Source organism: Pholcus phalangioides, unplaced genomic scaffold (assembly GCF_987345545.1).
Source record: "Pholcus phalangioides strain wild (caught in Gottingen) unplaced genomic scaffold, Ppha-v1.0 ptg000007l_1, whole genome shotgun sequence".
Classification (NCBI taxonomy): domain Eukaryota; kingdom Metazoa; phylum Arthropoda; class Arachnida; order Araneae; family Pholcidae; genus Pholcus; species Pholcus phalangioides.
In genome coordinates, this window is record NW_028301600.1 from 60,091,349 (window position 1) to 60,119,177 (window position 27,829).

Here is a 27,829-nt window from a genome sequence, read left to right on the forward strand (position 1 = left end):
CCCCCTACTCACTATTATCAGAAGACTGAAGATGATTTTTTGTATAATGTAAAACAACACTTGTATCAATATACAGGGTGATTCAAAACTCAATGTACAAACATTTAGGGGTGGTAGAGAAAAAAAATAACGAAACAGAATCACATAGAAATGTATGATCGGAAACCCCAACCTGATCAGCTGGAGGATAAACAAAGATGCAGACATGACAAGCCAATAATGAATGGAAAAACTCTCTATTTAGCAATACTTTACATGAGGACAGTATGTGTGCACGGTAAGTTTCGAGAGCAGGCTGTTGACTGACATTGACCTCATCACAAGAATCTCCGTCTCAACCACAAACATCCTTGAAATGCTGGGTATTTTTTAAAGGGTTCGTCAATCGATGCATTGCTGTTGTGAAACTTACTGTGCACACATACTGTCCTCATGTAAAGTATTGCTAAATAAAGAGTTTTTCCAGTCATTATTGGCTTGTCATTTCTGCATCTTTGTTTATCCTCCAGCTGATCACGCTGGGGTTTCTGATCATACATTCCTGTGTGATTCAATTTTGTTTTTGTGTTTTCTACCTCCCCTAAAAGTTTGTATGTTGAGAAATAAAATTTAAAAAATCATCCTGTAGACTCACACATTCTCTTGTATAGGGATCAGCGAAACAATATTGAGTAAATAAATTATCACCTTTAGTGTCAGGCCCTTCAGATGTACCTATTTCAAATTCTCTAGCTGAAACCCATGCTGCGAAACTATCAGGCTCATCCAAGTGAATACACAATAGCTGTGAAACAAAAAAGTTATAATCAATACATTTTTTTTAATTGATTTTACTAATTTTTAAAGTAATCAACATTCTCAGGGTTGAGTTCTTGGTATGACAAGCATCAAAAACTGGTTTAAAACATCAGAAACTGTCAAAAACATAAATGAATGCTTTTGAATAACGTTTTGAACACAATAGGTATATAACATGATGAGAAACTTACTTTTTTGCATATGTTCTATTTTTAAACACTAATTTATGACAATAATTGAAATAAAATATATTTTTTTACAATTTCAAATTTATCATCATACAAAGAGTTTAGGACAGATAATATAATTTTTGGTCCATTTTATGTAAACTACTGATTACCAGTATTCAATTTACTAAGCAAAATAGAAATATGTGATGGGAGATCAGGGTTAGGTTTTTGAACTCAGAAATTTGCACAGTATTAAAAAAGTCAAAAACTTATCATTGATGTTGTCAAATAGATTCTTTTAACATGATAGATATGTTAAATAATTAAAAACTTATTTTTCTATAGCTTAAAGTTTTATATTTTGAATTATATAATCACTGCATATAGAATATCTACAGGGCATCCATAATTAAATTTTAAAGTAGCCTACAGGCAAAACCAGTCAGAAAAGTGTGAAATTTTGTGGACTTCATGAAGTGATGGGAATTTGTTTCAGGAGGGAAAAAATTAGTTGTACATGTCGCCACCAGAGGATGTTTCACTTTGAATACCTGTAGTAAACATGTAAATTTATGTGACGTCGTGCAGCAGCTGTTATAAAACCTAGAAACATTCGCAAAGAACTTGTTTTTCAACGTGTTTGCTCCTTACAATGACAAGTTTACGAGATCGCACTTTCTCGGTCAAATTGTTTTACCAAAACAGCAATTCTGCAGTCTACAGAAATATCAGATTTGGAACATGATTCAAAACGGTCCAATGAATGTTAAAAACCTTTGGAGTATGATAACGAAATTTGAAACCACAGGATTGTTGGCTGTTCATCCTGGAAGAGGAAAACCTGTTTCTATAGACGCAGTACAGGAGGTTTCGCTTCAGGTGGAAGACGACAGAGCTCCAAATTCTAGTGGTAGCACTAGTGTCAGGCACAGGGGTTCGATAGGCCACGTTCAACTGTCCATAAGATCATGCAGAATATCCTCTGATATTATCTGTACAAACTTTCACTTATGCAGCGGTTGCTTACACATGATTATGACGTTCGACTTCGGTTCTCACTGCAGTTTCTAGTGAGCGTTGAGGTCGATTCAAAATGGCCTTGGAATATCCTCTGAACAGACGAAGCACATTTTCACTTGGATGGTGTAGTCAATCCTCACAATTGCCGAATTTTGGAATCAGAAGATCTGCACGCTATCTTAGAGGTTCCGTTGCATTCACCAAAAGTGATATGGTGTGGATTTACTGCATCATTTATTCTCGGTCCCTACTTCTACAAGAAGTTACATTCTACAGGTCCAGTGACATTTTCGATCACAGAGAAGTGATATGCATTGCTGTTACAGAATAAAGTTGTTCCGGCTCTGCAAGCATGCTACTTGCCTTGCAGACACAATCTTTATGACGGAGCTCTTCCACACATTGCAGTGTGTGTTAAGCATGTTCTTTTTAAAAGCACATTTTACAGAAGAACGTGTCATCAGCCGGTACTTCCCTAATCTATGGCCTCCCCAATCACCAAACCTTAATCCATGCGATTTTTTGGCTTTGAACATTTGAAACATCTGGTAAGTCGTGACAATCCAAGAACTTTACATGATCTTAAAGGCAGCATTTCATGCCATGTGTTGAACATTTCCCAGCATACACTTCGGTCAGTTGTGGAACATGCCATCTTGCAATTTCATATGGCATCTGAAAATGGCCATCATGTGGGACATGTTTTGTTGCAGTAACAATTGTAAAAGCGTTAAACAATTGTTAAAATTGTAAACGTTTGCCTAAATTTGTCATTTCTTAATAAAACGCCCTCTGTTGGCGACATGTGCAACTAATTTTTTCCCACAAAACAAATTCCCATCACTTCATGAAGTCCTCCACAAAATTTCACAATTTTCTGATGTCTGCTTTTGCCTGTAGGCTACTTTAAAATCTTTTAATTACGCCTACATCTTTTAATTATGGAAGCCTTGTATTTTGATATTTTAAATTTGCTTATCTGCCCAACATTTTATTCCATGTAAAAATTATTGCACATCTCAACACACACACCAATTTAACTCATTTATTCTCCCTAAAAATTTCTTAGGTTAAGTTGTATAAATTTTTGAGTTTTAAAGAATATTTTTAAATCAATGCATAGCTTAATACATTGGGTGAGCTACCGGACATGATACTCAAAGCCTTTTTTCGCACATTTAAAATACAGCTTCAACTGGATAACCATTGTATTATAAATGTTGGTAAATATATCATATCATATAGTGAAACTTAGCCATTCTTATTTTTACACTATGAACAAGTTATAGGAGTTTCTTAAGCATCATATGCAATCAGCATAGCGAAATTGAAAGACATTTTAGAGTTCTACAATTCAGTATGTATTTTAATATATTGCTAGATATATTCTAATGTTATGCACGCAATAAGGATATTGTTTTAAGTTTCTATGATTATCTAGATAATTTAATAACAGAAATCAACATTACATACATGGCATAAAAGAACTTTTTAAACACCTATCTGTCATGGAAAGAGTACAGTATATGGTTTATATCAATACACATACATAAGCAGTTGAAGAAATTTTGGTCCAGAAGGTTCAGAATCATCTTGAATTGAAGAATATCAAATAGTCCCATAGTTTTTCCTTAAGCTTTTAAGCTATACTCTATTCAGATTGTATATTTTATAAGGAAAAAAGAAACCATACATATTGTCCAAAATGATTCTGTAGAGAGTAGAAAACTATTTTCTAATCATATTAAGGGAGTATTTATTCTTTGTATAACATAGGGACTTTAAACATTAAATGCCATTAATGTGTGTATTTTTAACGGGAATTTTTATATTGAAAAGCAATATTTGAGGTTTTTGACGGGTTTTTGATGTGACGGTTTAAATCGTCAAAAATCTGCCAACCCTGTCAACATTGCATAATTATGGCACATATACGCTCTAGCGAAGGAAAATCTCTATCTCCTCTGTAGCTTAGTGGTCAGAGCACTCGTCTGGCAATCGAGGGACTCGGGTTCGACTCCCGGTAGAGGCAGAGATGAGTTTTTTCCTTCCTTAAAAAATTAACATCTCAAATAATAAATATCTTCACAACATCCAGTCTTCTGTATATCTTGTATTGCATAATTAATACAGCATAAACAACCATTTTTCATAAACTTCACTTTTAAATAAGCACAGTAGGTGTGTAAAGTGTTTATAGATTGAAACTGAAAGTTGTCATCAAGGTGGAAAGATCCCTTCATTTCCTAGTGGTGACTGGAATGGACCATGGTCAGTGCCACCACCTTCTATAGAAATGATATAATTTTTAGAGGGTTTCAGAAGGGTTTTTATTCCTCAAAATTTAAGGTGAAAAGCTGTGATGTATTACTACTTTGCTACTACTGCGTTAGGGGTGATAATGGAAGAAACCAAGGCCACATGAAGCCATTTTGACAATCTAGTCACATTGAAATGGAAGAATAAATTATTATTAAGATGAAAGGATTTTATGTTGCCGGGCCCAAGTCAACTTCATTGTAAAAAGCATTTGTCATAGAAAGACGTCACTTTCTCCATTGTTAATACAATATCTACAGAATACTGGCTGCATGAAGAGATATAGGTGTTTCAGGAAAGGAAAATTCATCTCTGCCCTCACTGGGACTCGAACTCTGGTCTCTCGTTTATCAGACGAGTGCTCAACCAACTTAGTTCTACGATATACATCACCATCTGGTGGCCCTGATGTCATTTGTGAGCTATTAACAGAATATTGCCACCCCGTGAGGGCAGAGATGAATTTCCCTTTTTTGAAACACCAATACCTCTTCATGCAGCCACTTTTCTGTAAATATAGTATTGACAAGGGAGAATGACGTCTTTCTATGATATACGTCGCCATCTGGTGGTCCTGGTGTCATTTGTGAGCTATTAGCAGAATGTTGCCACCATCCATTGCACAGAACCATTCAGCATATACATATGCTCAAAGAGGAGAATATGCTATCTGTTTTCATAGCTTAGTTGGTAGAGCACTCGTCCAGCAAATGAGAGACCAGGGTTCGAGTCCCTGCAAGGGCAGAGATGAATTTTACTTTCCTGAAACAAAAATATATCTTCATGCAGCCAGTTTTCTGTAGATATTGTATAAGAAATTTATTGTTCTAAGTTTGTTTTTGACTATATTTCTTAAGTTTTTTTTTTGTAGTATGTTATATATATTTTTTTTATAGTTTATGGAAAAATTTTTGGTATCTCTTTTTCATGGTGTCATTCGTTCAAGCAGGAAAATGAATTGGAAAAATATTTAAATACACATATAAATGTTGTCGCAAAGAAATTCACTACTCTTGCATTGCTATATTCTACTCGTGTGATAACCATAATCATGTAATACCTATGTCAGCTAATAACACAGTAACACTCAAGTTTACATCACTAGTATACCATAATTTATTTTGACACATTATGTGAAACTCTCACCCCAGTTTTGAGATCAACAGTAAACCAATTAGGCACATAAATCATCTTGAACCTTCTTTTCACTTCCTCATCAAAGTCTACTTGATTCAGGTCTTCTACCTTAACGGCCTAAGCAGAAGCATGTGGAAATCAATCTGATGTACGTCAACAATAAATACTTTTGGAAGTACAGTAGACTCTTGATAATCCCATAATCTGGCCCACTAGCTGTGCACTAATCCGGCCCATCCAGTAATATAGCGTTTTTTAGACAGGTTTTCTTGGAGCATAGAAGAGAAAAACATGTCACTGTATGTCTGTGCACAAAAGTTTATATCATTTAAATGGGCTTTTCCAATTGACTTCCAGTAATACAGTGATTTTGATAATCTGGCACACCATGGTCTGATATGTGCTGGATTAGCAAGAGTCTACTGTATATAAATATTTCTTTGTTAAAGGAAGAAGAAATTAGAAGCTAACTTTCATGCAACAGAAGCTGTCTCTACCTGTATTAGCAAATTACTAGATGCTAATACAATTTCAACCCCAGCTGTACTCTGTTTTCCTGAAAATAAAAGACCTGGTATTATATTAATTTTTGCTTCAAAAATGCATTAGGGCTGATTTTCGTGGTACAGCTTATATTAGGAGCATCCTGAAAAATCATGCTAAGGCTTATTTTTTGGTAGAATAACTTTATCTTTTCGAAGGCATTCTTGCATATGATGATTACACAAAAATCAACAAAAAAATTACAAATGCTGAACTTCATAAAACATTTCTTTTAGGTATCATTGTTTGAAGTAAACAAGAAGTTCAGTTTTTAGATTTTCTCGAACAAAGCAATGTGTCCATGCCCGCTGGAAATATTCATCACTTCATTTGGTCCTCAGCGTCGAATGGTACTCATCATAGCTGGCATTACACTATAAAAGTCTGATAACACATCTTTTAGAAAACTTAAAAAAACACACCAATAAGCCTATTGGTCACATACCCTCGAATGTAATCGATACGCTTATTCGAAAGTTTTTAACAACTGGCTGTTGCAAAGATGAAATTTTTTTTTGGAAAGAGAAACTTCAACTGCCTTTGCGGGGAATCGAACCCACATCCTTTCACTTTCTGGGTGAACGGACGTGGGTTCAATTCCCCGTAAAGGGAGTTGAATTTTCTTTCCAAAAAAAAAAAAATTTCATCTTCGTAACAGCTAGTTGTTAAAAACCTTCGTATGGTAGCGGAAAGTGATGTAATTTTTGCATAAGATACGCTTATGCAAAATGCTCTTATCAAAGAGCTTTCACAAAAATTTTATAGTGTAATGCTGGCCTATGTCAAACGGCATTCATTGGGTAGATTGAATATGTCATATGCTTCATATGCTAGTATTATACTATAAAAGTTTCAGAAAATTTCTTTCATAAAGCTTGAAAACCAACCAATAAGCCCATTGGTTACATTTGCTCGAATGTAACCAATATGCTTATTGGTTGCATTTTCTTAGTTTTATAAAAATATTTTCTTAACACTTCCATAGTCTAATACCGCCCATGTTTCTTTTTTTATTTATCATCAGAAATGCTGCGAGCTGTAATTTTCTTCGTTTTCTTTGATAATAGTGAAAGTTTTAAATTTATGTAGACGTTCACCTTTCACCCAAGGAAGCTTGCTTGGGTGTTAACAAAAACTAAATTTTTGTTTATATTATAATTTATTTGAAGTATACATTTTGAATGATATAATTTATTTATATTTTTATTTTATAATAAATAATAATAAAACTATCATTTTACATATATCACTTAATACATTCGTTACGTGTTGCAATAACATACTAAAAATGCATCTGATTGGCAATTCTAGCCAGGACTTATTTTCAGGGCACAGCTTATATTAGGAGCATCCTGAGAAATCATGCTACGGCTTATTTTTGGGATAGGTCTTATTTTTAGGAAAACACAGTATTAGATTACTGCACCCATTTTTAAGAAAATTATAACACCATATAGGAATTGCCAAATTTCAATGAAATGTATTAAACATGTTTTTTTAATCCTTTAAGCAGTTCTTAAAATTTTCCTGATCCGCATTATAACTGCCACAATAGAAATAGAAGAGTGTTAAGAACCCAAGATACTTCGGGTTGATCGAAATAAAGCAGATCAAGTTTGACAAGATATGTCGGGATTGCCACTGTAAGGGTTAATAGGGATATAAATGTATGATTTAAGTTTCATAGCCATGCAGTCACATTACACACAATAAATATTTTATGTATTTTTAAAAACCCTGTACATGTCATAGTATTGAATCAAAGGTGTTGAATGTCTCCCGGGATATTTATTACCTGCCAAGCTGCTTTAATCCAAGCTCAAAGTTCATTGAGAATGCCAGCAGGAAAAGAGTGATAGGATATGTGTGTATGACTTCCTTTGATGTTGGCAAGGCATAGTGATTCATACTGAACAGCTTATTTATAATAAAAACTTGCCTGGCTCATCAACAGCACCCTATTTATAAACCTTATGCTTAACCCATGGCCTGCGGTCTAAATGTGGCCTTGGAGTCATCCATTGTCCATGACAGATAACCAACCCACTGAAGTGGTCCACCAAAGATTATGAAATCACTTGAGTGGCTCGTGGCACATTTGCAGATTACTTAAGCTGCCAACAGCACATAGCCAGATCACTTAAGCGACCCCAAGCACATATCCAAATCACTTGAGCAACCCATATATGGCACACATCTAATTCACTTAAGTGGCACATGATACATTTGCAGATTACTTAAGTGACTGGCTGGCACACTTTCAGATCACTTAAATTGCCCATGACACATTTTTCAAACACCTAAGTGGCACACTTTCAGATCACTTGTGTGACTTGCAGCATATTTTCAGATCACTCAAGCAGCCAGAGGCACTCTTTCAGATCACTTGAGTGATTCACATAGCACATTTTCATATAACTAAAGTGCTGTAACACGTTTCCAAACCAATTAAGTGGCCTGCACTTTCCAAAAGGTTGAGCATCCTTGATTTAGAACAAAGCTCATCGTTAAAAAAGTGACGATCTTTTCTCTAAAGAAAAAATCTTTGACCATTACAGATATGAACATTGTAGGCTTACTATTTTATTGATGGAGAGTTGAAATTCAGTTAAAAGAAAATATGCTACAAAGAATGCAAAATTTTCCTTTAAAGAATATAAGTAATCAAGAGATACATGAGAATAAAATTATGGATATTGGCATGAAAGGCTAAGGGCATTACAGAGGGAAAAAAATAATTTTGTATATAAACTTTATTTTTTGTGAAATTCATGAATGCTTTAACATGAAAATTATGCCTTATGCTGATTTATTTCAGAAAAATATTGAATTAAAATATTACATTACTTTTGGCACATCCCAAAGTGTCACATTGTTATCAGTATCCTTGGTCAGTATATGTCTTTTATCATTCAGGACTGCATAATGTCTTATACTAGGATTACCTGAACAAGAGTAAAAATTTATGAAGGCAAGAAACTTATCTAATACTGAGAAAAACTCATTATTTAACAACTGCTAAAGAACTGGATTTTATAATAAATGATGAATTAAGTGCTCTAATTTTGTAAACAAACCATTTATACATTATTTATTTGCAGCATCTTACTCAAGCATGGTTCATACTCTTTGAAAGTAAAAAATTCAAGGACTATTCAAGCACTTTTCCAGGCAAAATTTTAAAATTCAAGGACATTCATATCGCAGTTGATATAAACCGTGATTTTATAAAAATGAAATTACTTGGATTTTTTAAATTTATATTCAACATTTATTCATTTTTAATTTTGAAATGCTAATTTTTTAAAGATATATAATTTTTTAAAACAATTATAATTCTCATTTCAACTTGTAAACAATGTCAAGTTCTAAAGGTCTTGCTTTTAAAAAAAAGCTATTGTAGTTTAGTATGCAAATGAGCATGATTAAGCAGAAATCATTTTACGTTTGAAATAGTATTGAACTTTGCCTTTGATAAAAAAAATTAGAAAGCATGTAATTATATATCTAGAGTAACTATATGAACTGTATTTCCTGGAACATTCCCATATTTTCATGTAATTTTGGCCATCTCAACTTTTTCATGAAAAAATGTCCCATTATTTTCTATATATTTTCAACAAAGCCTATTGAAATTTTTATTCTTTACTGTAATTAAGTATTAAAATTTTTTTTATTTTCCCACTCCTATGAATTATATTATAATAATTGATTTTAAATATCATCATGTTAATTTTTTTTTGCCATAGAATCCATTTAAATATACTGCTTCAATTCAATGGTGCTTTATTTTCTGTCTTTCGTGTTGTTTTTGGCAATTTTAGAAATAATCGGCAACTTTGCTTACGTTTGTCATCATTTTTGGTGACAATTGGCAATTTTCTCATATTTTTATTGAGGAAATATGGTCAGTCCACATATATGCAACTGACATTCATTAATTCAATAGTTTAAAATATTTTGAAGCAATATCTAAAGCACAGTGTTTTGCTGCCAGATTTTATACTACATTTTTTTGAGTATTACCTTAGGAATGCATGACCATATGTCCTGTTTTGAACACTGTCATATAATTATTGTACCATTGTTACTTTACACATTTTTGCCCCAGTGGAATATGGTTTAGGGGGGGATTGAGTTGAAGGGGGAACAAAAATTGAAGGAAGAAATTCACACAAAATATTTTTTTTCAAGAATTTATAAGCACTCGAAAGAAAATCATTATATTTGTTTTTCAAGGACTTGAAAATGAACTCTTTTTCAAGGATTTTCAAGGACTGTACGAAACCTGTCAAGTGAAATGATACAAATTTTGCACCGGGGATGACATGCAAGGTGACAGGAAAATATGTACAGGGTGTCTCAATATCAGGAATAAACGTTTGGGGTAGGTAGATATCATCTAAAGCAGTGGTTTTCAACCCGGGGTACAGGAAAGCATTTTTGGGGGTGCGAGATGAAAAAAAAAATTACACATTGACTGATTATTTTACTGGAAAATTTAAATTATGATAAAAATTACATTTTTCCATTTTCAAAAAAATTAGAATTCTGACATCTCATCTATTGGCTTTCCCTTATAAAAATGTCTCACACAAATTTGTGTTGCAAAAGTTTCTTTTTCAATTAGCGATCATACTTATTTTCCATTTCGACTGAGAAAAGATATCATTAATACCCAAAATATGTTTGTTTACATTTGTAAAAACTATGCTCTAAAAGAAATATCATTGAAAATACTATTTAACCATTGATTTATTTCAAATTTTTACATGTTCTTGATTGTATGTGTTATCCTATGCTGATAGAAAGTTTTACATATACCTTGGATACTTAATTTTTTGTAGATTGATATCATGGTATTTTATGATGTTTTTACTTTTCCATGTTATCAGGATGCTGTGATCTTAGATTTGATACTGTTGTGAGCATGACTAAAGAAAAACATGAAAAAAATTAATCACAAGTGCCAAACTACATTTATATTGTTATTCCAGCTGGAATCAGTAAGAGAAAAAGTTTATAATAATACACTAGTCATCAGAACATTAATGATCAGAACTATTTCTTGAATATTTTTTTTTAATTTTGAAAAATTTTAAAAAATAGTAATGTTTTGCAATTTAGTTTTTGAATTAATTTTCAAAAAAAAAAAAGCCAAAATTAAATATTGATCATGGCAAAAAAAAGAATTAAGGGGTCTCATACTTTTCAACATTTTGAAAAACTATGCCCTAAAAGAAATATTAAAAATACTATTTAGCCATTGATTTTTTTCAATTTTTTTACACATGTTCTTGATTGTATGTTATCCTATGCTGGTATAAAGTTTACATACCTTGGATACTTAACTTTTGTAAATTTTGCCTATGGCAATAGACCTGAGTTGTGCTCGGTTTGAAAAAAAAAAAAAAAAAATTTTGTAAATTGATATCATGATATTTTATCATGTTTTTTATGAATTTTTTGAATATTTACAAAAAAAATATCCTGGTGTAACATTACTCATAGACCCCAGCGAAAAAGAGTCCTATTCTAGTCATTTTTTATACACAAATTGTCTTACCTTTTACAATCGTGCATGGTCGGTTAAAATCTGTGATGTTTTCATTATCCATAGACTTGAAAATGTGTGATCTTGATCACATGACCATTTTGTTTCTTGTCGTGTTGCCACTTTAGAGTCAGTTTTTTGCAAAATCCAATTTTATTGTTCTGTTATGCAAATTTGTTTTACTATTTTTTCTATTGGCCATGTTTTGATATACATTTTCTGAGATGGTCGGTCCCTGGAATTGGTCCATACCACACTTCTTTTTTCAGGTATAAATATCTGTGAGTATTTATACCTGAGTCTTGGTGGTTAAAGCACATTCATATCAACAATCATTTCACTTTCGGTAAAATGATCAGCTCTTGGTGAGTCATCCTGATAGCAGTATGCTATAACAACTTCACTGGTGCTTGGCACATCGCTGGCTGGTTCCCGACCTTTATGTCTTCTTACAATCATATCATAACTCCTAGTTATCCACTATCACACTTGGCATTGATCATCGTCCTGGCTCTTGTTGTTGATCTCAGTCATTCGTCTTCTTGCTTGGTGTGGATCGTAGCTCCAGCTCCCAGTCTCCCACTGTTCTGCTTGGTGTTTGATCATCACCTCTGATGGAGCATTTTTTCCCAGGATATAAAATGATGCATTAATTTTCATTCAATTTCTCTGTTTGAGTTTACCACTGACAACTCTTTGTCTCTGCCTTATCAAAAGCCTCCTGTTCACAATGTTACAACCATGTAGCAGTTACATGAACTGGGTGAAATGTTTCACTCACTGAAAATGGCCTGTGATTGATGAACACAGCTATAGAGTAACAGAGTAAAGAATTCAGGGGCGGGGGCTTTGCATCCCAACTCTGAGATCCTAGGCATACTATATTGCAGTTTGCAGTGGTCCCCAACATTTATGTACTTAAGAACATGTGCAATATCTTGTGAGGGTGGTGGTCACAAATATCAAAATTTGTCAAAAACAGTTACTCCATTATCTGTAATATAGTCATTCACATTTTATATAACAACATTTGTCAGTCTTTTCTGGGTATCATCACAACTGAATACTGGGTTAAAGGATTGAAGGATAGAGACAATAGAGGCATATTAAATAGTAAAGTATTCAATATCCATTAACCATAAATTTTGTATTCCCCACAAAAAGATTTTAGACATAAATTGAAAAATGTGCGGAAAAGACTTGCCTTTTATTACATGTTCTGGACCAGCATTAAGTGGCATGAATGCTTCACTGTCATAATCTTCAACACGAGAATTCCTAGTTCCAATGGCCTTCAAGAGTAAGCACAAAGGTATAGAAAAAATATGAATAATTTAATTTAATGAATCATGCAAGCAAACTATAAACTATCAAAAAATGATATAAATTATACAAAAAAACTCAAAAAGCCTACACATCTATAAATATTATCAAATTTAAAATTTGAAATTATTTCACCCATGAAGATTATTTCTTGGATTTCTTATCACTAATTTATATCTATCACATGAATTTCTGCGTATTTCTTGGTACATCCGCCATGGTGTGCACATTTTTGAAACATAGTTTTAAAGGTTTGTGCCATTCATATTAATTTGTTTTAAAAAAAAGATCTTTAAGAAAAATTGACTATGAAAGTTATAACATAACATTCAAATATCAACTAATTGAGTAATAGCAATCAACCATTTAGAATCGGTTCTGAGCAATTAGCAAGCATTTCTTTAAAAATGCGCAAAAACATTTGATTCCGTGATACTTGAATTTCATCATAGAAAGGTATGGCAGATATATGCAGATGTAGTGCTTGAATTGAACAATTTTTCTTTCAATGTTTCTTTTCCGACTGCTATAGTTAGGCCAAGGAATACAGTACTTAGAGAATATATTTGTTCATTATCATACAATAATTATTACAATACAAAAGTTGAATAGGTCATTAAAAAAAAGATATCTTGATATTGATATCTTGTTTCGTCTAATTCTGCTTTTGCATAATTTATAGTAAAGGGGAAAAAACTGAACTGAATTAAAATGAAGTGAAAATAAGTTCCTTATTTACAGAAGACTCATTGCAAAAAAGTTCATTTGTCTTTATGGAAAAAATACTCGAAATTTGACACAGCTGTAGTCAAACTTTAATTTTGAACAAAAAACAAATGGTACATTGCATGCTATTTTAAAACTGTGAGAAATGAATACTATCATAATTTATGCTAGTCATTTTTCTGATTTCTTTTTAATTATTGCTGAACAAAATAATTCAATAAATTTTTTTCTGCAGGAGCAAAAAGTGAACTTTAAACTGCAATTTTGTTAATTATTCTTTTTAACATCTTAATGTAGTTTTTGAGCTTTACTGGTGCGCATGGACCATTACATCTATGTACCATTAAAAAATAATAATTGTCAACTAGTCTCATGAGACAACTTAAATTCTCAGAAAACTCATTTAACTTCATTCCTTTGTTGAGGTTTCTTTACAAAATGTCTCTAATTAATGCACATAAATCAATGATTGGAAACTTTTTTCATATCAAGATACACCTACATGTATTGTTGAAAATTCTGTTGTGCATTACATGGCAATTATGGAAGGATGCTAATAGGTTGCTTGATAGAAGGAGTAGCCAACCTGCTGCATGTGTCCCACTTTGATTTACAAAGGGAAAAAAGTTCTTATTTCTCACACTTAATTGAATTTTTTTGGGACATAAGATTTCTTTAAAATATGGCACAATCTCCTACATATAGGATGTCTATAAGCCCTAAATGAGAACTATGATAAGTGAGTGAGACAAGCAAAACCATTGTTTCATTAGAGAGTGGCATGCAAAAGATTTTGGGTTCTGACATTGGCAGGGATAAAGGAAAGGGTGGTAATCACTGCTTTATAATATTAAATTATGTATAATGTAGTTTCTCCTTAGAATTTAATTTACATCAGGGTGAGAGTTTACGTGTGGAGAATACAGTTATAAAAATTTCAAGTAGCCATTCATGTGATGAAAATAAAATCCTAGCTGGATGGTCTGACCAGTCAAATGACTGAAGAGAACACTACTATATTATTAAATAACATTATGTATAGTGTCATATGATATTATAGAAGAGCGCGGTAGCTCAGGTCGATAAGATACTCGCCTAAAGTACCAAAGGATGTTTAGAGGTGTCGCGAGTTTGATACCCGGTTCATCCTCGCCAGAAACTTTCCTGACACAGGGGTAAACAGAAAGGGGCCATTCAAGTATTACGTCAGCAAAATTTTAGCCATTTTTGACTCCCCCCCCCCCCCGGTCAGCAAAAATCTGACCTCCTCCCCCTTGTCAGCAAAATTTCGTCAGCACTACCCCCCCCCTCCTAACGCATATTGGTCAGATCAGAAACGTACGCAGGAAGGGGCATAGGGGGCTCGTGCACATCACTGATGAAAATTTTTTTTTTTTTTTTTTTTATGTAGAAAACATTTTTTTTTTTAATTACAATTTCGAAAGAAAATACCTTTATATGTTATTATAATCAATTTATGTTAATTTCAATGCTATTTGAAGAACTCAAAATTTCTTTTTAAGAAATTTATTGCGACCCACTCTTTAAGCCATATATGGTAAACCCTTGACCCGCAGACCAAATGTGGCCCTGAATGTTATCTGATGTGGCTTGCCCCCGCAAATCCAATTTTGTAAAAATGAACTAAGTGGTGCATTACAGATCACTGAAGTAGGCCTGTGGCACATTCAAAGATCACTGAAGTAGGCCTGTGGCACATTCAAAGATCACTGAAGTAGGCCTGTGGCACATTCAAAGATCACTGAAGTAGGCCTGTGGCACATTCAAAGATCACTTAAACCACCAGCAACAATTCCAGAACACTTAAACGATCCGTGGCACAATTTTAGAGCACTTAAGTGGCCCCCAGTGCGTTTCTACATCTCTCAAGTTACCTGCAGAACATTCCCAGATTACTCAAGTGATCTGTGGCATAATTATAGATCACTTGAGTGATGCGTTGCACAGTTCCAGAGCACTTAAGCAGCCCGGACACATTCCTGAGCACTTGAAAGATCCGTGAAACATTTAGAGTTCGCTGAAGTGGCTCTGTATGGGATTTATCATTAGGGAAAATGTTAGTTTAGGTGCCCACAAACTAGCAAAAGATTTTTCTCGTTTTTGGCGCACCGAATAAGATGCCATTAAGAATATTTTATATTTTCACAAAGGGTAGTTGATGACGTAAGCATCATAAAAACCCTCTCCCCCCCCCCTTGTCATCAGAAGTCAGCAAATCGGATGCTGACATAATACTTGAATGAACCCCCCCCCCCCCCATAGATGCTGACATAATACCTGAATGACCCCAAACAGCGACATGACCGCAGAAAAAGTTGCTATCACAGGGAGTTCCCCATCGAAGGGTTAGTGCACTAACCTCTCCATGAGTATAAAAACAAGCCTGTTGTTTGGAATTGGCAATAAATTGTAGGTCCCGGTCAAATTAGCCCTCGTGAGCAGAAAATGACAGTGGTGCGACAAAAAATGATCAAATATTATGCAATCTCTACATTCATGCTTAAAAAATGTTTTTCTGCACCAAATGTGTGGTACACTCCATTAATCATGTGGCACATCAACATCTTGTAACACACTGGTTAAAACTTGCCAATTCAGGATTTCAGTGTTTTATAGCATGCGGACCTGTAAAATCATGTGCTGTATCAAATATATATAAAGACATTAGTCAAATACAAAAAAAAATTGAAATCAGATAGGTTTAAATGATTTTGGAAAAAAAAAACATTTTTTGTTCTCAAATTCAACAACAGTCTGGGTCATTTAAAATTCCTTACTTGTGTTGTGCAAGATAAATAATTTACACTATATGACTACATTCATTTAAAATTTATCACATACCCAATTTTTGATACTTGAATCAGTAGTAGCAAGCCACAAGGAAGAACTATCAGGAGTTAAAATCATCTGCAATATAAAATTATAGCATAACGATGAAAAATTAATGACGTATAAAGGAAGAAAACCAAAAAAAATATGTCATCATTAAAGTTCATTGAAATAAAGCTTCGTTCATGAAAATTTTGAATAGAGAAAATAAGATGAAACCTGGTATAGTGCCAATTCTACATAGTGCTAAAAATTTTCAATGAATCAATATGCCATATAGGAGATTATAATGTAAAAACTGTTTATAGTGACAACTCATTTTAATGTTAACTGATACTTGTTTCTTAACCAATGTTTCTGTGCCATTTTTTGAGAATTTGCATAACATTTTTTTACTATCTCCAGTTCTTTGTTATGTCTCAATAACTTCCAAATTTTTTGGAGGGATGCTGCACATTTTCATCTGGCAGGGACCGTTAACAAAAAAAAATTGTCAAATTCAGACACCAGAATCACCTTGTAACCTACAGGAAATCCTTTTACATTCATCAACAATCACTGTTTGTGGTGACATTATAACAGATTTCATCACTTGAACATTCATTTCATAACATTTGAGAATGTTACCCTGAAAGAACCAATCAACTTCTCTTCCAACAGACAGAAGTAATGCAAAATATCCACTTACAGAAATATAAATTTATGTTTCACAGCAATTCTATTAATTTCTTTTTCAAACAAATTTTGATTTTATTAATATTATTGTTCTTAAATCATCATTTATCCCTTTGTTCTTTGATCATCTTAAATCATCATAGTTTGTTCTTCAGTCATCATCATGTTAACTATCTGAACATTTTTACAAAAATTTTTACTGAATATATATATTCAGAATGTTTCTCCTGCAAAACTTTTGAAATCCATGAGAATACTTATGTATTGTAAATACATAACTTTTAACCATGGCCCCCACATCCTGCAGCAGGGCTTGTATGCTGGGATCTGTGGCGTGCCCCTGACTAGCTATTTCACGGGTCCCTTCAAGTGAAATTAGTGTGAAAAAAGAGAATCATCCAGGCCTTATTGGCCCCACCTTTGTGGGGGTCATGCTTTTAACCATAAGGAAGCGTCATCAAAATAAAGAAATTTGAATTCAAATAATAAATATCAAAATATTTAAGTTGTTATAAAATTACATTAGTGTTAATACAAACTTTTAATATTGGTGCGGTCTCTTCTCCTAACAGCATTCTTATATCTGTGTCACGAAGTTCAGTCTTGATTATCTTTTTATCACGCCCACCCGATATAACATGTGTAAAGTTATCATTAGCCTGTTGGAAAATATATAATCATGTAAAATTCAACATACTCAAACATTTTTTTTCCATTCAAACAACTAAATCAAATACAGTGAAACCTTGATATAAAGATATTCAGTGGACCAAGAAAGGATTATCGTCATATCAAGAAGAAACATTATCGTCATGTGCCATCAAATTTATGTGCTATTGGCCTCTTTTCTAAATCTGTGGTGTTGGTACCACCAGAAAATATGCTTTGACTGCTAAAAATTTTTATTGAAAAAAATAATTTCATTTTATAAACAAGTTATATATAATATTTATTTTATTAACTTTTATTTATTAAATTTATTAAACTTTAACTTTAAATTTTGTTGATTAACAAAATTCAGTTATATGTATTGGCAGGGTTGTTTGGTTTAAACCATGGTTTTAATGAAGTGGTTTTTTTCAAAAAATCACATAAAAGTGGCCTAAATATAATTTTTTCCCCTTAAAAATATCTAATTTTTTCATTATTAGCCAATGTTTTATTCTTACCACATTTTTTATTCTTGGGGTACATTCTGACGGTATATCTTTAAATGGTGTAAGATGATATATTTGGCAAAAGAAAAAAAACTTTAAAATATACAAGTACATGATGCTGTACTTGGCCAGCGGTATATAATTTATTTTTCACAACTACAGCATTTCAACAGCATCAGTGTGTGAATAGCAAGGCTCGACAAATCCCAGATGCCGAGATAACTAGAAAATCAGTTTCGGCACATAAAATTTTATATGCATCCTTGCTAAAATGTAGCATAAGTACGAGACATTTTTTTAAAAATTTTGTATAATAATGTGTCTTCCAACATGAGAATGGGTCATAAAGTCAGAAAAGTAAAAAAAACAAAAAAAAACAACATTACTCAGGACTGTTTTTCTTGGGGAAAAACATGCTTCGCTCTTAACAAATTTGGCTAGCACCTAAATTTTTTTTGATTTGCCCAGCCCTGGTAGATAGCACAACTTTTATCAAGATGCACACCAGTGAAGCAACTGCTGAAGAACCAAGGGTCTGTCCAGACTTTTTCATAGGGTCCTGTTTTTGTGAAAATTTCCTTATTTTTGTGAAAAGGATCATTAATTTTGTGAAAAATAAGTAATTTTGTAAGAAGTGAAGTAATCCAATTAATCTATCGCAAAAGAAATGAAATTCCAAATTTATGGTTTCATTCATTTTTATTTTGTGAAGGGTCCGTTTTTCAGGGATAGAATTTTGCGAAGGGTCCGGAAAATGGACCCAAATTTTGGCTGGCAGATCCGAGAACTATTTTGACAATAACAAGATAACACGATACCTGGCCATCATGTTCACCTGACAGGTGAACGCTACTATAACCCTTGCAACTTTTGACTTTGGGAATACTCCCAAAATATTATGTACAGTGGTCAATCTGCAAACTTTGGTGAATTGAAAGCACATCCACATCATTACCATGGCATAGGCCTACTCTGATCTGTTGTTGAACAAGCAATTTTATTCTTCCACCTCACAGCCAGAACACAGTAGACAACATATTTAATATTTCTTGCGTAAGTTGTAGTTTGTTTAAATGACTATTTTTGTGGTTTCCATGAATTCCAAAATAGTGTCATGTTAATTGCATTATCATTTTGTCTTGACTGGCTGTCATATCCATTCTGCGAGCAAATTTCCCATGTGCTGGATGAGTAACTACAGTGTGTCATCTATCTTACATTTTTAAGTATTTTTCCTCTTAGCCATACAAAATTCCATTACCTCAGGAACATTCATATAAATTTTCAAGTCATTCTGACCAGTGGTTTTTATTTTACAGTGTTTTGAAATCAGAACTTTAGTTATAATCACCCTGTATATTGTAAATAATTGCTAATTAAATTACATTAATTATGCTTCATTAAACACACTGTAATTGCTTAGTTTTTATCATAGTTTTTGCAAAAAAGATTCCTAATTAAGCATATTGAAAGAGTAACTAGCGAAAACATCTTTATTATATAGTTAATAATATATATATATAAGATTAAGAATCCTCAAACAAAATATTCCCTTGAGTTAAGTTTTAAAATAACTAAATTGCAAAAGTTGGTTTTTATTAAAATATAAGAAATATTTATAGATTAATCAATATGAGAATTGTGTTAACTACATTAATAAACATTTTATTATAATCATTAGAAGTTTGAATGATTTTTCAGAAATTTTATTGTTTTTAATGTAAATGCTGTTAAAACTAAAAAAACCAGTTTAAATCCAAAAATCCCAGTTTTTTGGTTTAAAAAAAAAAAAAGGTTTTTTTTACCAACCCAGTGTATTGTAACTATATATTGTCCCTACAAAGAGGTTTATCGCAATATGCTGTGGTGTATCTCATTAAGAGTAGCAATACTGAAAACTTCAACATATTCAGTGATCAGATGGTGCCAAATACCAGACATGCCAACATTGGCTTGAAGCTTGTCAGTAGTGATGAATGTTCAGCTTTGCCATGGGGGATGGGGTACCCCGCTAGGACACTATAATCATATTACAATAAAAACTAATCACTCAAAAATTGAATTTTTTCAAATTTTAATTCAAAGTTCATTAAATACAGCACCTCATTGGTACTGGAACTTAGAAGGCTCAGGCCTGAAGCAACTTTCCGAGGTTGCAGAGTCCCTTAATAATTCATGAATATTCAATGCAATCCAAACCTGCATACACCCTTGTGAGCCATATATATAGACATCTAGCAACCCTAGACCTCCCCGCATCCCCGTTTTTTTCATATCAGCACCTACGATGAAACATTCTTTCTGACACAAGTTCCGCGAGCTCGACCATGCACTATGCAAATAAAGCAAGGTTCATAATCGCCATGCTGAACCACTCAAAAACCTGTTTTTAGCCCACACCGTAGGGCTGTTTTTACAGGCTTGGGCATCGAGTAGAGCGGCGGGTTTAGATGCGACTTTACTGATTGCCTTCTGCATACAGACAAAACAGATCAGCTAATGTTTGGTAATTTCAGATATTTAACACATTACTTCTTCAAGTTTGTCTTCTCTTAATTTCTCTCACAAGCATATACGATTTCATCGTTATGGTAAAGATTGGTAAAATTTAAAAATAATAATAATAAAAATATGTAAAACACTACAAGAAACTCAAAAACCCAATTTTTTTAAAACTGATTTCCGTAGTATTGAGAGTGTCTCCCGTAGCTCCATAGTTTATTGGGGCTGTCCGTAGAAACTATGGACAATCCGTAACAGTTGGCAACTCTGCAAATACTGATATTATTAGATATTCTCGGAAGGACTAAAATATGTGATGATAAATTATATTGAAGGATATTTCAAGTGAAATATTAAAAAAATATTGTTGTAGAGCTGCATCAAAATCTCCCACAAAATATCATTATAGAGGGGTTTATCATAGTAAAGGATACCGCGTTGTATTGAGGAGAGTTTAACATTAGATTACAGGTGGTTCCAAACAAGATTTGAAAAAATATCATTGTAGAGGGATTTATCGTTATATCAAATACCATTGTAGCAAGGTTTCACTGTATAGATAGTATTTGACAAGCATTATCAAAATAATATAGCAAAATAAAAGTTTAATGAAACTTGATAAATGTAATCAAATAACTGCAACTAATTTGCATTGACAAAACTCACCTGTAATGCCCAAACACCATCTTCATGGACACGAATGATTGCAATACATCGCTGTTGACCCAAAGACCATAAACGTATAGTTCCATCAGAACTTCCAGACAAGCACTGTGCAAGGAAAATGTTTTAAAACATAATTATTGCTTACTAAACTACAGAAAATAAAATAAGAATATCAAATAGTGCCCAAAATGATTTTTCTTGAAATAATTTTCATTATGTAGACTATTTAAGTTTGATTTTTTATACTTGCTTATCATTTTGAAGCAATTGTGACTAGAGAAATTTCCTGCAGTAACAGAAAATATGTTTAATTGCTTGAAAAGGGTTTAGTTATTGGCCTGTAATAAGAACAGAAAACTTGCAAGAAAATTTTTGAAATCACCAGCCAGTTTAAAAACAGATTGACAGATAATATAAACAATACCAAAAACATTAATAAATCTTGGAAGACTATTTATTTCATAGGAAAATGTGGGGTCAAAAACAATTCTGAATGAACAAGATCTTTGAAACCTTTTGTGAAATTTAATTGCAAGAAATTAACAATAACTATGCTTGATAGTGGAAGCAATATCATTCAAACTCAAACAATGAGATCAGAACTCAAAGAATTAAGGTAGAATTGCTGTGTTATAATAACGAAACCACTTGTTAGTAAGACTGTTCAGAAAAAATATTCATGTTCACTAGGTAATACAAGTATTGGAATACAGTGGAGCAATCATGTGGTTTGAACATAAATCAACTTACAGCCTGACTTGCATTACCCTGAGATGCGTGAATTCAGATTCGCATAATTTTCTGTAAAAAATACACATTCCTCAAATTCAAGCCTAATCACAGATTTTTACTGAGAGAGTAGCGATCATCAAATGATAATCAAGTAAGAATTGTTTGGTTGCTTAGAATGCTTTATATAACAAAACTAAACTAAATATTCTGCATAATGAATGAGGCTGCAGATTGCAGTACAAGATAAGGAAGCTGTAGAACATGAAAAACTTTGCTGTGAATTAAAAATTGAATTGTATGGTTTGTGTAGCACCTGTCATTTTTTTAGCCCAGTCAGTTTCATAACTAATGTTATTTCCAGTCTTAGAAACATCCATTTTATATGATTAATCATAATCTAAGTGGTGTGCTATAATTGATGCCAAAGGTGTTTTCCTACAAAGTATTAGAATACGAGACTTTATTTTGGCTAAGCAGAGTATGACATGAATGTCGCTCTCCACTTGTTAATACAAGATATACAGAAGACTGGATGTTGTGAAGATATTTATTATTTGAGATGTTAATTTTTTAAGGAAGGAAAAAACTCATCTCTGCCTCTACCGGGAGTCAAACCCGGGTCCCTCGATTGCCGGACGAGTGCTCTGACCGCTAAGCTACAGAGGAGATAGAGATTTTCCTTCGCTAGAGCGTATATATGCCGAACGTGTATATATAGCCCTCTGGTGGCTCGTCGTCCATGAGCTATTAGCTGATCGGTTTCACCGTCCATTGCACGGTTCCGTTCGGCATATATACGCTCTAGCGAAGGAAAATCTCTATCTCCTCTGTAGCTTAGCGGTCAGAGCACTCGTCCGGCAATCGAGGGACCCGGGTTTGACTCCCGGTAGAGGCAGAGATGAGTTTTTTCCTTCCTTAAAAAATTAACATCTCAAATAATAAATATCTTCACAACATCCAGTCTTCTGTATATCTTGTATAAGCAGAGTATAATTTAAAAAAAGTGTTTTTTGGCAATGCATAAAATTTCTGAGGTGTTCGGCCATAATCTGGGCAAATAACTTCTTGTTGTTGTCTGGTAATGATAGGAATTGTGCTGCAGAGAGTCTAGTGAAACCCCTTTTAACCCTTTATATCCTGACGTTACTTTAAAGTACTGGGTTTGATCATTTGTTTTGAAGTAGCTAATTATTTCAAAAACATTGGTTTTTTTGTCTTTAATTAGAACTGAAATGACATACCACATAATTTACATAACTATTTATTATCATCACATTTATGCTTTTAATTTATTATAATTTTCTTCTTATTCTACTTTTCACAATGTCGGATATAAAGGGTTAATGACACTGCCACAACTGCAAATAAAATATTAAGAAAATGTTTTCAAATTATAGTCCAACAGCCTGGAAATTTTATGTACTGCAGTAAATGTACTCTGAGAAACTCGGAAAATATTTCAAGCCGTATTTAATTTCATCAGTATAAAATATTTACTGCATTTCATACTTGTGTTCCATCTCGATTCAATACCAGTGCTTTAACATTCTCTGAATGGCCTTTTAGTTTCATCAACTTCACACATGTCCTTGGATCCCAAACACGTAAAACTTTTTCTGTTGATCCAGACACGATAACAGTACCAGCTGGGTTCATCGCTAAGCTATAAATACTGTCCTTATTGCCAGACAAAGAAGATGCTAGTGAAAAAAGGAAAATTTGTGTATAAAACACTAATCTCAGAAGACAATATTAAAAGCATAAAATACATGAGCATCAGTTGTTACATACAATAGGCAGGGTTTTTTCTTTTTTCAATTGGATAAAGAGAGCACTTAGTTTATATATTCAAAAAGTACATTCAACTGAATCAAACTTTATAGATGCATAATTTCTTCAAATGAGACGAATGAATTTAAATTTGCACTGTGTAATTATTATAAATATAAGATGGACAAAAAGTCACTAGATTTTTTAAAAATTCACAAAAAGGAAATTGTACAAGCATGCAGTTTATACCAAATATACAGTAGACGCTCATAACTCGACACCCCAAAAGTATTGACAAACATGTCGACTTAAGCGGATGTCAAGTTAGTGGGGTTTCACTGTTTTCAATTTTTGTCTGATTGCTCTTGTGTATGTAATTATACCCATTCAAACAATTCTATTAAATAAAATGCTAATTCTCATTAGTTTTAATTTGGGTTGTTTCATAATATAACCAAATCGTATAAAAAAAAATTTACCTCATGAAAAATCTGTGGTGTTTGGTCAGAACATGATATCTCCAAAAAAATGACTTTTTGATCTAAACGTAAGTCTCGCTAATTATAACTAATTAGAAGTGAGATAACTGCACAAACACGCGCATACAGCTAAACAACATGCTGATGTATAATATTTTCATTTGTATCTTTGTGTATGCTTTATTTTTGATTTTTAAAGGGCAATGAAAATGATTATATCTGAAAAATGTGATTTTGGAGTTATGTTCTGACCAAACACCACAGAAATAATCAAGTATATTTTTGAATGAGCGGTGCAGTTATCCAAAATAAATAAAACTTTTCTCACTTGAAAATTTTCTATCTAGCTTCTTCAACCATTGCTCGAAAATCTCTCATGTTATCCATGCCTTTTTGTTGCCATCATAGTGCACAGGAATAGTTTCAACATTTTTAAAAGCACTGCGATTTTTGTGATTTTCCACTAACTAAATGGTTTTCATTTTTCTGACCCGTCTGAGAGTTTGCTGCCAAAAGAAATGTCAAGCAATCTTTGTATTTTTTACACATGCTTCACATTTTTCTTCTTTGAAGGCAAGAGTTTGTTTAGGCAAAAACTAAAAACATAAACCTGTCCGATTGCAATTAAACACATTTGCATCTTTATACTCTTCTATCATTGGTTTGAGAATATCATTCTTCCAATTTTCAAGTTTCTTGAGATGCAGATATGCTCTCTCCACAAACTTTCCTAAAAACAATCCCACAATCCCATGGCGTTGTTTGAATCGGGTCAACCATCCACTGCTTGCAGTAAAATCACCTTGATTGAGACTGTTTTTGAAATTTTTTGCTTTCTCTTGAATTATTGGTCCTGATAATGGAATTGAATGAGATCCAACGGGTTTGAATCACAAAAGAATTAATACAATTCAACAACTGATGTTAGTTGACCCAAAATTGCAAAAAGGAACCACAGCTATATGCGTTTTGGAAATATATGAAGTTCCTTCATCAGTAGCAGAAATAACGAAAAATACTCCTTATAGCAGGAGTTACTCACTGTTGTAGACAAATTCAAAATGAACAGGCAACAAGAGCAGAAGAGGACAGAAAAAAGAAAAATGGCAGAGCCAATCGCAAACCAGAACGTGATAGTGATGCTGATGGAGAAGAATAATTCTTGTAGAAGCTATTGCTAGATTTTTGAGAAGGGTGGTGTGCTAGTTAGGTCGTTGACCAACTGGTTTGAGTTTTTGTTGATGTGGAATGATTCGATGGTCAAAGGACCAACAGGACCATAAATTTGACTTCTCTTCTGCCAAAATCATTCAAAAATGCCCCTCACTGTCTGACTTGGACTTCAAATCATTCCACATCAACAAAAACTCAAACCAGTTGGTCAACGACCTAATTAGCACACCACACTTCTTAAAAATCTGGCAACAGTTTCTACAATAATTATTCTTCTCCATCAGCATCACTATCACGTTTGCGATTGGCTTTCCCATTTTTCTTTTTTTCTGTCCTCCTCTGCTCTTGTTGCCGGTTCATTTTGAATTCGACTTTTTGTCTACAACAGCGAGTAACTCCCGCTATAAGGAGTATTTTACAATATTTTTCACTATTTCTGCTACTGATGAAGGAACTTCATATAGTTCCGATATATAGTTATGCTAACTGCTCAGGTAGCAGGTGGTCATAAACTGTGGCTATATAATCATAGCACAGTTTATGAAATTTGCTATACCAAGTATGCATTCGTCTGATTTTTGTACAGTAAAACCCCTCTCTTGCAAAACAAAACTGCAGAACTGGTGGAACAAAATGATTCAACCGCAAAAAAAAAGGTTCCTACTGAAGCCTTCAAAATAATTTATTTTAAATAAACCCAGTTTTAGCAACAAAAGTTAGAGACTGTAAGAAACCAGTATTGTGCATACATTTGTACAAATAAGCAATTTAATTTACGATGAAACATTTAAAAAAATTACCACCATTTCTTGTAAATAAGCTATACAAAGAAAAATGACCAGAGCAAAAAATGTTTTTGTGAAACGCAGGTTTATATAAGTTGCAGCATTTTTATTCCAGATCTGATTATATAAACTAGCAATTAAATAAAACTCAATTTTGTATGTTATATTATTATTCACTATTCAAGTTTTTCTCGAGAGTATATATTATTACTGATTAAACATAAGGCATTATCCTGGAATTAAAAAATGTTTTTAAACTGAAATGAGAATAACATAAAAGATTTAGAAAAATTCATTAAAATTCTTCAAAATCACAAAAAAAGTTATTAAGCAGGCTGTGGGTTTGAATGAGCTACAAGAGCTAAAAATTAACTTTGGAAGCTATATAAGCCACACCATTATTATGGGAAATTGATATGAGGAATTACAGGATGAAGAATATTCGAACAAAGAATGTTTATATCCATACAAAACAGGTTATAGCACAATGGAATGAGCGATGTAAATAGTGGCCATGACCATATCTCAGGATGATTAAGCAGGGGTTCAAAATACATACTTTGAATAGGGATTTTCAGGGAAATTACTATTTGGCCATAAAAGATGGGTGACCACATCTGTGGGTTGACCATCAAGAGTGATTTTTTTTACTGCATTTTCTTTCCATAGTTGCTAAACCTATGAATTATGCTAATACTTGAATGTAATGTAGTGAAACCTGTATAAAACAGAATGTCAGGAGATTGAAATTTTCTATTCCAGATACGTTTCTGTTTTATAAAATAAAGGAGCACATAAAAATATATGTAGTGATTTATTTCTATCATTTTGTGAAACTCAAATTTTGAGAACACATTACCCTAACTACTATAAACCAATGAGTATTAAGCAAAGACATGGATATTATTATTGATTTTTTTCATATTTGTTGTTTCAAATTACTACACATTTGAAATTTCATATTTAATGCACTAATAGTTAAACTTCAATATAAAATCTTCTAAATAGCTATAGAATGAACACTTACTTTAGTCAAAAGTGAAAATTTTTTAATATTTAAAATAAAAAATTAAGAAATTACATGCCTTTTTAAAAATAGTGGCAATGCAACAACCAATAAAGTTCATGAAAGAAAGATTCTCTATTTCAGTACACTTAAACTTTACTTCCTTTTTTTTTGCCTCTATGAACTCTATTTTTGTGTTCACATTCAATACGTGTTTCTTGAGGCTAGTGGCCATCTCCAGACTGAATGAAATGCCAAAACATGTGAAACATACTGCTAAATTGTGAACAATGATTCAGTTTTCCTTGCCTACTACTCTCCTGAACTAGCTTATATGAAAATTATAAAAAAAATTCCAAGAAACTGGAGTTTTTTCTAACAAAAGCCACCACCATTTACATCATAAATGAAATGCTAAACAGGCTTTTACTAAATTTTGAATAG

At 32.9% G+C, this 27,829-nt stretch overlaps 1 protein-coding gene across 1 annotated transcript in view; it reads right to left on the minus strand.

Annotated features, from left to right (window-relative positions):
- The window catches only part of LOC149085573 (WD repeat-containing protein 48), a 65,360-nt gene that overhangs the window by 26,578 nt on the left and 10,953 nt on the right, over window positions 1–27,829 (minus strand). The window contains exons 8-15 of the mRNA XM_089233692.1: window positions 23,682–23,872; window positions 21,441–21,545; window positions 17,655–17,774; window positions 16,453–16,518; window positions 12,746–12,833; window positions 8,835–8,932; window positions 5,454–5,561; window positions 688–784 (exon numbers count right to left, since the gene is read on the minus strand). Of these exons, the coding sequence (XP_089089818.1) occupies window positions 688–784; window positions 5,454–5,561; window positions 8,835–8,932; window positions 12,746–12,833; window positions 16,453–16,518; window positions 17,655–17,774; window positions 21,441–21,545; window positions 23,682–23,872 (873 nt within the window). The remainder of the gene's footprint in view (window positions 1–687; window positions 785–5,453; window positions 5,562–8,834; window positions 8,933–12,745; window positions 12,834–16,452; window positions 16,519–17,654; window positions 17,775–21,440; window positions 21,546–23,681; window positions 23,873–27,829) is intronic.